This window comes from Bidens hawaiensis, unplaced genomic scaffold, assembly GCF_021521415.1.
Source record: "Bidens hawaiensis isolate Kalapana, Puna unplaced genomic scaffold, B.hawaiensis_p1.1 tig00025194_1, whole genome shotgun sequence".
Classification (NCBI taxonomy): domain Eukaryota; kingdom Viridiplantae; phylum Streptophyta; class Magnoliopsida; order Asterales; family Asteraceae; genus Bidens; species Bidens hawaiensis.
The window spans coordinates 142,357-154,785 of record NW_027494013.1 but is presented as its reverse complement, the minus strand read 5'-3'; the positions used below and the strand labels follow the sequence as shown (position 1 = coordinate 154,785).

Below are 12,429 nucleotides of genomic sequence, written 5' to 3'. Positions count from 1 at the left end.
AAGTGTTTATACCATCATCACAATTCTTTATGTTTGCCAAACTTCCTGTTATTAAGTTTTTACAAAGCCTACAATACATGTAGTGTAAATTCGTCAACAGATTCCTCAAAGAACAAATAATGTATTTGGGTATGATTCATTTTGAGTCAAGTTTTAATTTTTTGGTAGTGAGAAACAAGTCATAACTTGATTATTGGTATAAACAAGGTTTATTTTTAAACTAAACAATATCAGGATAGTTAGAAAACATGTGCCTTTAAATTGATTAAAAAAGAATAGATAAGATATTGTCTTCATTTATCTATATATAAATAATAATTGATAATTGATAAAACAATACAATTGCCCAAAATAATGGCCTGCTGTAAATTGGCAAATGGTGGGAAATGTAGTTTATTTTGAATAATTTAAACAAACTCCCCCTTGATAAATTTCTAGAAATTTGAAGAAAACAATATTTAGCAACATATTCTTATATATATTTTCATACGCGCATATTCCATTACACCAATACAAAACTGGCAGATTCGAGCCGAGTCAAGACCAAGCTCCACGGATTTTCAATCTCAAACATCTACCTTTGGTTTGCAACGGAATTGCTACGTGCCGCATTCCTATCGACATAATGACATCATCCGTAAACTGAGTCATAAACGACATTACCTTATTACAAGACAATAATAACAAACCTAGATTTAGTACTTAAACTTAAGAATACGTAGTAATAAAAGACGCAAGCGGTCTTAAGAAAGAGGTGACCGCTGGGGAGCTCCTTTTCTTCTACTACCAAAAGAAAAGAATTTGGGAATGAAGTCATTGTTTTTCTTCTTCTTCTTCTTTCTCTCGACCTCTGGCTTATATGTGGCCGTGCCATTATCTGAGCCCGATGACTCTTTAAAGTCCTCAAGGATGGAGTCGGGTGTGATCTGACCATCTTCGTCATCGAACTCTAAACCATCCATTCGAAGTCCTTCCAGTTGTGAGAAGGCAAAGTCAGTCACATCAAACCTACACAATATGCTAGATAAATCCTCCCCTTGATACATCATGTGATCAACCTGGTCCCACAAACCAATCAAAAACAGTTAAAACTGCAATGTTCAAAGTTCATAACAGCTAGTCTTGTCCGGTCCCACAATCCAATCATGATTCATGAATGGACCAAGTACCCGTCCGACCGGTCAACCAGCTAGTCTTGTCCGGTTTTAAAAACATTAGTTATAAAAAAACCAATAATACTCTAATCAAGTTAAGAGCGGAATTAACCTTGCAAGAAAGCGAACAAAAGTGGAACGGCTCTTGTAGAATTCTGTCACAAGTGAAACATGAATTCGCAGGGCCTTTGCATGACCTTGTTTGTGCCCTTTGGTTCAAGAATATCACTTTTGCACTGTTTATTGTATAAGGCTACATGATGAAAACACTAACAGTCAACTTGTTTCTTTTTTCATAAAACTGGAAATTATTATAAGGTTACAAAAATAAATATGAGATTTCATATGAAATGTAACGCATTAAACAAATTTAGAAAAGTTGCAAAAGGTACTACAATATTCGAGCACAGTGAACAACATTAAATAATAATTAAAAAGTATAGGAAAAAGACAAAAGAAAGTTACCTGAACAAAAGAACAGTCAATGAGCTTTTCGAGATCATCTAATCTAACAACATCCTGGTAAACATATCTTCTCACCTATCACATGATGAAATGAAACCACCCCGTTAAATAACCACACCTACTTGTCCCCTATCCGTACAACTCCTTAATGCACATACCCTCTTATTTTAGGTTTATTTTCCTAAGATTTAACTTGTCAATGTACAACTCAATACGTGACAAAATCGACCCGTTTACTTAAACACATCGTACAAGCCATACTTTTCGAAATGTACCATCACATCAGTTGCGTTCATACTAAACTTGTATAGGTCATAGCTGGACTACAATCGTGATTACTAGCGCGTAATAACGGTTGAAAATTAGATGTATAATAGATTGTAAAATGGTAAATATTGACAAATATTGATTCGTTTTTAAACTATTCATCTCCGAGTTTATGATATTGACAATATCTTTCTTTCAATAACTTTTGAAATCTTTTTTTTTTTAATAATTGAATGAAACAATGATTATAATAAACAGAAGAAAGGTTAAACGTTTAAAAAAGATGAGTGTTTTGATGTGTAAAAAACAAAATTGACCAGTATGAGTATTTGGTCAAACATCTACTTTCTGTGAAAGCAACAGCTGAGAGAACCTCTGCAGGTGAAAGCAATGGCATATATACGTATATAAATATATATTATATATAATTAATTCTATTCTTTATAAAATACATAATATGATGTTAAATTATATAAATTATTAATCTAAAAATTTATAATCCAGATTAACTTGTGTATAATAACCTGCTTGTTTTCATTTAAAAAAAAAATGAAAATCAAGAGACGTTTATAACATGCCGGAGTGATGGTTTATATTTAATAAAGCATTTACTTTTTATTGGAACTATGCCATGTAATATAATTAATGATAGTGTCGTTTACTATGTCCATACATAACTGGAAAGTCGTATAGTTTGTCCATGGCGAAGGTTCAATTTTGGATTTAAACATATGACTAAATTCGTTTAATTATTGTTTACACGTGAACTCCAATTATAATACACAATTCCTATCTAACAAATACTATAAGAAAATTAATATATAAAACAAAAACTAAGAATTACAACAATCTCTTGTCCAAATCATACATCTTGCTTATATATTTGCAAGTTAAATTGATATGAAAATAATTGAATTTCACTATTTGATTAATTCACATAAATTTCCAAAAACAAAAAGGTAGGAAATTATATTTTAAACACAAGAAACACTTCAATTCCAAGATAAAAAATAAATATATATACATAAATGTGTGTGTGTGTGTTATCATTATTAATTTGTTGTTGAGCATATGTTATGTAGCTAGTGTGAAATTAAGTTGCATGAAAGAATATAAATATAAATATATATACCTGAAGAAGTGGATGAGAGTGATGAGTAGGAAGACAGTGAGGGCAAAAGCTTTGACAACAATCCAAACAATATATGTTCTTCTCATTCTTTCTTTTATTCTCATGAAACCCACATATCCCAAAGAAGCTCTCACCCGTTAAACCTTCTAACCATGCAGGCTTCATCATCATCATTCTCTTTTTTTTCTCTCTCACACACACATACAATAGTAATAACAATAATAATAATATCTATATAAAAGTGGGCTTAAAGAAAATAATAATAATAATAATAATAATAATAATAATAATAATAATAATAATAATAATAGATTGGTTGATGCATGTGGGTTGGAGCAATGTTTTATATATAGGGTAAAGTAGAGAGAGGAGGGGAGTCCAGGGGAAGAAGGGTGAGGGTGAGGGTGAGGGTGAGGGTGAGGGTGAGTTGTAGGGGATAGGAGACCTAATAATGAAGGCTGGGAGAAAACCAATACAAACCCATATGGAGTGGAGTGTATTCATACTCGAGGTTCAAGAAATTAATAAAGTTGATGTCGTTCTCACTTACGTATTATTATTCTTATTATTATTCTTTCATTTATCACCTGCTCATTTCAAGTATTTGTAACATCCCTATCTTATATAATTAGTAATGACTATTTATTATGGTTGTGTCATGTGTGTATTTATCATCACTTGTCATATATTCTAGGCCAAAGATATCACCGAAACTAGGTTTCAGATAAATCATCATGGATTGTTTTTGTTTGAGCGCGTTTAATTATAGAGTTTTCATCTTATTTCATACAAATACACTGAAAACGTACATGTTAAGGTATTTAAGTTGGAACATTCGTTTTGATCCGATCTCTCTCTTGTAGATGAAAAAAATATATATAATTCGGCTAAAATATAAGGTATGAAACGTTTGTAATTTTATTGACATCATATTGGTCTATTGGAAGACTTTAGCTATTGAACCAATCATTTGATCAAAGGTATAAACATATATTCGTATGTGATCATGATGGAGTATTTGATATTTGTAGGCCTATGTTGGATACAAAATCTACTTTTTGAATGAATTAATTTTTACTTTTATTTTTTACCGGTGAAGCACACACTTGTTACTTTACACATATTTTATTTCAAAAATCACTACACATTTACTCCGCAAGATTTCAACCCACAAATACTTTGTTGAGGATACACCACTTTAACCCTAGGATATTAGTTTGATTGCTAAAGTTTTAAGTTATTGCTTTACTTGATATTGATTATCTATAACAACCTAGAATGTTAGTTTGATTGCTAAACTTTTTTGTTGAAATTTTATTACTTGATTTTGATTACTTCTCAAGAAGTTAGATTGTTAGTTTTAAAGAAAGATTATTTGGGTTTAATTTCAAAACCTTGAATCTCCAAAAGAATTGATTTGGATGATTTTCAATCGGATTCAATCGACAAAAAACCAGTTTATTCTTATATTTCTTTAATCAAAGAGATGTAAGTAGAACAACATATTTTGTTATAGGTCAATGTCAACTAAGAGGCCATGACTTTCCACACAAAGTGTTATACTTATAGGAAGACGTTTTGATAGGGTATTTAGTAATACATTCCACACATGAAAGATGGTAATAGTTTATGATGGGATGTCAATATCATATCACTTATGATAGGGTATTTAGTATATATATAATTCAGTTTAGTGTTAGGTAATGTATAGATGAGCAAGTATATCGGTGGTGGTTGCTACAACGCAAACGAGATTTTGATTATGGTACCATTGGAGTAGTAGTACAGAATGGATGGCATGAATGCCTTTGGAGTTTTGGTCATGTATCTATAGGCGAGAGGGGTAAGTGAAGAAACACGGATCTACTCCCTTAATGGGTCCTAGATCCAATGAGTCAACAGGGTAGGATACGGTTAACTGCCAATACGATATGAACTCAATTCCCAAAGTCCAGTGACGTGAACCTGCAAAACAACCACCGTGAGCTCGTTACGGGAAGGACAAGAGGGGGGGTCTTCCCGTAACCACCCTCCGGCGTGAGAATAAGTACAATTCCGACGAAGATAAAGTACTTAAGTAAATTGAGAGAGTACAATGGGAGTGAATGAATAACTCATGATGATTGAGAAGGTATTTATAGCCGAAGGGTGTGGGAAGGTGATTGGGCTAGCTGTCCCTTTAGAAGATGCTCTTGTAACCAACTGGGCACGTGTCCTCATACAATAGGCTCGGCTTTATACGTTGCATGTGCATGTATAACAACCTGGACACGTGTCTCCCTGTGATAGGGTGGTGAATTACCCTGGCCATGTGCACGGTTGTAACGGCCTTGCCAGGTGTTCTTTCCTGGTTGGTTGAGAGATCACGTATTGCTCAAGAAAGCATCTTGGTAGATCTCCTAGAATGTTACTGGTTAAATGACAGCTGACCCGGAGCATTACCTCGTGGCCATTTACGCGGAAGGATATTCCTTCTTGCAGATGACTTCTGAGGATGCTAGGATACTTCCGCATGTGCCATGAGGTTGTTTCTTCCTCGGATCATTATGCGGATGATTCGTATGCCCCGCGGGTAACTTGTGATGAATTCTTGGTTGACCCGCGGGTATTACTTAAGGGTATTTTGGTCTTTTCAGTACCCTACCTCTATAAGTCCTCCCAGTCCAGTGTTTCTTCCGCGTGAAGTACTGTATGCGGGTGAAATTTTGGACTTAATGTGTATTTGGGGGCTTTTTTTCTTGCAATTTGATAGGAAATATCTTCTGTTGTTGTGGATAATCATGAAAAAAAGACAAGTTGACCACTCGCAGGCGCGTGTGCAGGTGATAAGATGTTTATGATGACTGTCACTGTACCCGACTGTATAACTTTTTGCCTTTTTCGAATTTCCCGCGTGACTTGGCGACTGCCTGTTGGGCGGTTTTTCTCTATCCATTGTTCGCATCCCATCGCATTTATTGCGATGAGTATAAATAGAGGGAGTTAACTTCTTTTTGAAGTTTTATCGCTTTTGAGCTCTGAATATTAACTTGCTTCCTTTCTCTGAAACTTTCGATTATTTACCCAATCTTTCTTGAAACTACTCAATAGTATTGTTATAATGACAAGTACTATGGCTGAAGTCGACGAGATAGAGGCTTCGGAAATCTTAACGATTTCGCCACTAGCAGTGTCGACGCTTAGAGTTTTATCTAATTTTATTAATGGTTCGTTTAATAGACTACAAAATTTATAATTTATAAAACTTAGATTGGCACCCGAATCAAATAAAACTCTAGCATAGGTGTCGTTGACTAGAAACGTACCGGTAATGGTTTCCGGCATGTCAGCGGCTTTCTTTGTGTCGAGTACGAAGACTCGAGCGTTTCCCTTTTTGTCCTTACCACTTCCAAACGCACCACCAGCAGCGGGTTTGTTCTTTGGGCACTCGAAACTTAAATGGCCCATTTCCTTGCAATTGTAGCAAGTCATCTTCTTCTTCCAGCAATCAGCAGCCGCATGACCCGTACGATTGCATGATTCACATACTTTAGGAGGCGGGGCGAAGTTGCATCGACCCTTGTGATACCTCCTACAAGTCTTGCATGGCGTAGAGTTGTTTCGATTTACGCCTTTGCCTTTGAAGTTGAAACATCCTCCAGTTCTTCCTTGGACGGTTGTTGTTGTAACCTTCTTGTCTTCTTCCTTGTTGCGGACCATGCCGCCCATCAGATAACCGGCTAACTCCATAGCGGAATCAGCGGTTTGAGGTAGGTGTAACCTCACCATGTCGCGGATTTCCCGCGGCAGTCCCCATATATATTGAGTGACTTTGCTGGACTCAGGGTTAACCAGCTGGGGAACAAGGCGACAGTACTCGTGAAACTTGGTGTTGTATTCACGAAGGTTCGTCCCCACGACCTTAAGATTTAGAAATTTCGTTTGGATTTGGTCGGTCTCATGCATGGGACAAAATTTTGCCATTAACAAAGCTTTGAATTCACTCCAACTCAAACTATACATCATCTCTCGCCTTTTGCTCATCGACAGAGCATTCCACCACTCTAGTGCCTCACCCTTGAACATTAGGGCAAAATATTGAATCTTTTCCTCCTCAGAACACTTACTTGTTATCACGATTGTTTCCATCTCCTCAAGCCATCTCACAGTCGTGATGGCTCCTTTGCTACTCTACCAGCCTATCTTATCCTTAAAACAAATAATCAACTAATTCCTATACTTGGATCGAAGCTTAGGTATTGTTTTATGATACCCAATTCGCTAAGATCGATGACTCTGATACCAACATGTCACACTTCCATCTAAGGCCTAGGAGTGTGATCCATAAGTTGGTACCATAATTATAAATAAATCAGAGTTGCGTTAGTTTGCGGAAGACTTATAAAACTTTAAGGGTCGAAATATAACATTTACATATATTCAAAAGACGGGATTATAAAATACCCGTTTTAAGTTGTTACAAAAAGTATTACTTGCTTCATAATTACAAACCATCATTTATTAAGTTTTACAAAATGAATCCGAGCCATCGGATATTCAAAGCACTGCGTCACTCCAAGTGCTAACTTTGTTCACCTGAAAAATGTAAGAAAATACGTCAGCAACGAATGCTGGTGAACACGCTGACGCAAAAATATTTTCTTTTACTTTATTACCCCTCGAGACTACGCCTGTCTCGGCTTAACGTGGCTTAGGAATAACAAAGTCAAATAACACATTATAAACTCGAGCCTCTACTCTAGGTCACCTCAACAAACACCGCAGCGTTCGACTTAGTTAAGTACTCGTAAATATACACAGCGATCGTACTCCATGCAGGAGAGCGTCCTACGACCAAGGGTGGTGCGATGTGCCCATTCATCGCGTAGTACCACCTATGTAAGGATACAAACACACGTATACCACAGCCTGAGGGCTAGGTTCATACCCTTATTTATAACGGTTTTAGGAACACATAGTTCCTTGTAAACAATTTCATATAACACGTTTGACTTATTTGAAAACAAGTTTATAAAAGTTTGGGGGCGTATTCACCTTATCTCTTTAGGATCGGCTTCACTCACCGTCCAAGGGTCTTTCCCTTCTTTATCTCGCACCTATAGTACGAGTATAAATATTTGTTAGTCGGATATATAATCCGACTTAAGACCTTTAGTCTTGTTCTATACCTCGATGAACCTTTAGTTCATATATTTCATTTACTTGAAAACCTTTAGTTTAAAAGTAATTATAAACCTTTAGTTTATATAAAAACCCGACGTTTCTTCTTCTCCAAGAAACGTAATCTTTTTGTTTTATTATTTAAGAATACTCATTATTACTTAAATAATAATTTCATACCAAAGAATATATATATATATATACTTGCACACAAATATATATTTATCTATCACAATTTCTTTATTCTTTTCTTCGTTATGTTTGTATTTCTTTTATCGAGGCATCGAGTATAACCTCGACTTAAGGCTTAAGCCTTTAATATTATATTATATTAATTTGTTGTTACGCCTAACCTTATTGGCGTATTGGAAACCCTACGAAATCGAGCAGCATTCCGACGCCACTTTACTTCTTGATCAACTTTGGTACGCCAACTTCAATACTCGTCGGCACGTCTTTCGAGACTCCTCGCCATTACAACAACGCCTTTTTGATCGTATGTGGGTGGAGGGTGGCACAAACTTCGAGGAAATGTTGGTACACAAACGAAGGATCGGGGCACGCTTATCAAAGAATTAAGGCACGTTTATTGAGGTGGATCGAGTATACGATTGTGGTATTGTAGTGAGATGTTAGAGAGAGAAAGCTGTGAGCTGAAATGGTGTGCCAAGAATGAATCCCGGACCTTGCTATTTATAGACATGAAATTGGGTCCCCTCGTGGTACGCGACGGGCCCTTGGGCTGATCTGTCGCGGTACGCGACGTAGCTTCAATGAGTCACAGCATAGGTCTGCCACGTGGCAGACGTGTTGCCACGTGGCGGCAGACGTTGCCACCGTCTGCCACGTGGCACACGTGTCACATTGTATCAGGTACCCCATCGCGGTACGCGATGGGGCTCTCCTCTGAACCATCGCGTAGCGCGATGGGTCAGGAAAATCAAATTTTACATTTTAACCCCTAAGGTTTGGAATTTGGCATTTTCAGTCCCTTATCTTTGGAAAGTTTACATTTTGAACTCGAAATTTTCACGATGTTACACATTTGCTAGCAGAACTTTATCGGAAGAGATCCCTTCGTGCCTCCCAGGTGAGTGACGCATGCACTAGTTCTGCGGATGCCGGGAAGGAGCCAAAAACGAAGAAGTGGTAGACACATCGTTCGAGGAAGCCACTACCCAGCCTTGCTGAACATCTTGGGACGGTGACTGGTAAGTTTTTGTCATGCACTTGTATTACTTTTCCGAAACGCGATCTAATCCCGTTTTTCTTATGTAGATCCGTCAATTGTTGGAGATGATGTGACCGAGAGGCTGCCTACACCAATGCCAAACGTTGAGAAACAAATATCCCCTCCCCCGGAGAAAGAGGCGGATAATCCTGCTACCCCTCCAACTGAAACAAACGTGGAGGGGTCCAATGTTCAGCCAGTGGTTAACGAATCCCTGAACTATCTCTTCCAGGGTGGGGGAGCCACTGGTTTTCAGAGTGATAATCTTGAAGTCACCGAGAGGGCTTCAGGATTCATGAATCTCCTTCGCGATCTCCTCTCCAATTTTATACTACCTCCTCGCCCTTTACTATGAGGGAAGGGGTAACTTTCAATTCGGACCATCTGTCCATGAGGTCGGAGAGGGTTCCTCGCAAGGTGCCCCACAACAATCATCCGCGGCTCCCGTCCGTCTTGAGACCTCAGGCTTTCAGTATTTTGGGGACGCCATTTTAGGAGGGGATTACGACTTGTTTGTCCCTCCTTGGGATATTGTTAATGGTTCCGGGTTTTCTGATTCCGGGACCTGCATGAGCTTCGTTAAACACTGCATGCCGCCTGCCGAAATGGCACACCTGCAAACCCGCTCCTGCCAAGAACTCCATACCGACTTATATGTTTCTTTGTCTAACATCTTAGCTTGTTGTCAAGAAATCTTACGCGAGTGGCGTACAATGGGCGGTAAGTTAGGCGAAGCCTCTCGGGCTGTAGATGTCGCGAAGAAAGAGACTGAGGAGCATCTTAAGGCGGCGAGTGCGGCTAGGTGGAAACAAATTGACGCCGAGGCTGCACTCAACCAAGAAAAAGACCGAAGCTCTGCCGCTGCTCAAGGTTGAAAAGAAGCCTGTGAAAGGAAAAATTCCCTTTTGGAATCTGCCCGAGCTGAAACTCAGAGGAAGAAGGATGACCTAGCGAAGGCACGAGAAGAAGTGTCGCATCAAGGCACCCGGATCCAAGAGCTCGAGGCTGAACTAAAGTTGCAAAAGAAGCAGTCCGAGCTTAAGGATAAGACTACTGCTGAGATGTAGTCTGCTTATGACTCCTTACTGCAGTCCCGCACTGAAGCAGAGTCCCTCGCCGCCGACGAACTACAAGAGCTTCGTGGTAGGTCGGAGCGTGCAGCGCGTGAATGGTAGTGGTTCCTTACCCGGGGGCTTGACTTCGTAAGTTTTTTTCATAGGTTGTTTAGTTGAGTACTCTATGTTTTCCACACTAATATATTTCTTATACTCCGCTGTCAGATAATCCACCATGTCAAGAAAAGCACCGAGCTTACTGATTGCTTTGTGAATCTGACGACTGCTTCGGAAGGGGTTGGTCGGGTGAAAGGCTTTAATGAAGGGGTGGCATTTGCTCAGTCTGGACAATCTTTTGAAAGCCATCTGCTTCATGGCCTTGATGCAAATCAAGAGCTTGATATGCGGGTCAAGGAGTATGATGACCTAGTCTTCCCGCTACAGAATATGCTTCAGGAGTTCGCTTTAGCTGAAGATGGCGTGAAGCAACTGCGAGTATACATAGATGATGAATCTGAGGACGATGAGTCTGAGGTTACTTCACCAAATGCTCCGGAAGGCACATCAGCACCTAACCCATAGGTTATGTTTGTAGGGCTTGTAATTGTTCCTCATATTTTGTAATCACTTTTTTGGATATTAATATAGAGAACTTTTTGCCTCGTGAACAATATTTTTGATTGTGAAATAATATCTTTGCAAGATATTTTTAAGTTTTGAACTTTTGTGCAAGTTGGATGATACTAGTGACTTGGCGGAGAGAGGATTTTAAGCGGTGGTTGACAAGACGTGTACAACGCCTTTTTTACAGCCTGTAAACGCTTTTTCGAATCTCCCGCCTGACGTGTCAATCATCCCATGGTCCTCACTTTCTCTTTCTTCTGTCAGTCAGATGGACGCATTTATTGCGATGGGTATAAATAAGTCCTTGGTGTCTCTAATCCATTATTATCATTTTCATATTTTTCCTTTCAATCAAATTAAAGAACTCTCAGAACTTTGCTTTTCTATACCCTTCTTTGCATTTCGTCAAATGGCAGGCCATAAGAAGAACCCCCCCCCCCCCGCTATTCATGAAGTTGGGTGTAATATTAAAGAGAAAGATTTCGAAGATGTTAAAAACGTATACGGTTTTGCATCAGAGTGGGAAGCCGAACGTCCGGCGAAAGGAGCAATTGAAACGGCGCCGTCGACGAAAAAGATGGCCGTCTATTTAGATCACTTTACAACTCGGAATTTCCGATTGCCCGTGAAAAAATTTGTTCAATCAATCTTGACAGCATATGGGATTCACTTATCCCAAATTCATCCTTTTGGGATGTTAAGAATTCGAAACTTCGAGCTCTGTTGTCAAGCTCATAACTATGAACCGTCCGTCGGCATGTTTGCCGTTTTCTACTAGATGACCCTTCGTGAAGGCTGGTATGGTTTTGCTACCACCGGCAAGGGGACTATTGGTTTCGAATGGATCCGCAGCATTTATTGATGGAAATCAAAGTTTTTCTGGATCTGGGAGGATGTTATCCCATTTACCATGACTCACCGGAAGCCGGAAGACAAACTACCGGAAGTCCTTGCTTCTGAATATGAGGGTCGTGCCTGGTTCATCACTCTGACCAAAACGCCGACGCCCATGCGTCTCATTCATGAAGGGGCGATGGTGCATGACAAGATGAGTCGCTTATGGCCGTTCCCTACCTTGGAGCCTTATTATGAAAATTCTGACGGAAGTAAGTTTTTACTTGTAACATTTCGGGTTCTCGGTTTTCTTTCTCTGACATTTGTCAATTGCAGGTGAAGGTACGATTCTCTCCACTCTTTTGGACAAGGTAAGAGGCATGATGGTACGCTGTCCGATTACTCGTCAAGACGTACCCTTCTTGGAGCGTACGCGGAATAATTTCCTTTTCTCCGCCACACTTAGCCCGGAGCCTATTGTTTCTGAGGCAATGTATGCTCAAGGTG

The 12,429-nt window shown here is 39.0% G+C and overlaps 1 protein-coding gene across 1 annotated transcript; it reads right to left on the bottom strand.

The window, feature by feature from the left end:
• Positions 1-415: 415 nt before the first annotated feature.
• Positions 416-3,277, bottom strand: LOC143571095 (protein RGF1 INDUCIBLE TRANSCRIPTION FACTOR 1-like). Its single transcript, XM_077056605.1, has 4 exons — positions 3,019-3,277; positions 1,620-1,694; positions 1,267-1,407; positions 416-1,058 (listed from the first exon to the last, which is right to left on the bottom strand). The coding sequence occupies exons 1-4, from the start codon at positions 3,190-3,192 to the stop codon at positions 744-746; spliced, it is 705 nt and encodes a 234-aa protein (XP_076912720.1). The 5' UTR covers positions 3,193-3,277; the 3' UTR covers positions 416-743.
• Between the last annotated feature and the right edge of the window lie 9,152 nt (positions 3,278-12,429).

Bases quoted from the DNA above. Each gene is read 5' to 3' on its own strand.
- LOC143571095 (XM_077056605.1), bottom strand. From the start codon at position 3,192: ATGATGATGATGAAGCCTGCATGGTTAGAAGGTTTAACGGGTGAGAGC. The intron at 1,695-3,018 runs GTATATATATTT...ATCATGTGATAG, and splicing joins ACTCTCATCCACTTCTTCAG to GTGAGAAGATATGTTTACCA. The intron at 1,408-1,619 runs GTAACTTTCTTT...TTCATCATGTAG, and splicing joins TTGACTGTTCTTTTGTTCAG to CCTTATACAATAAACAGTGC.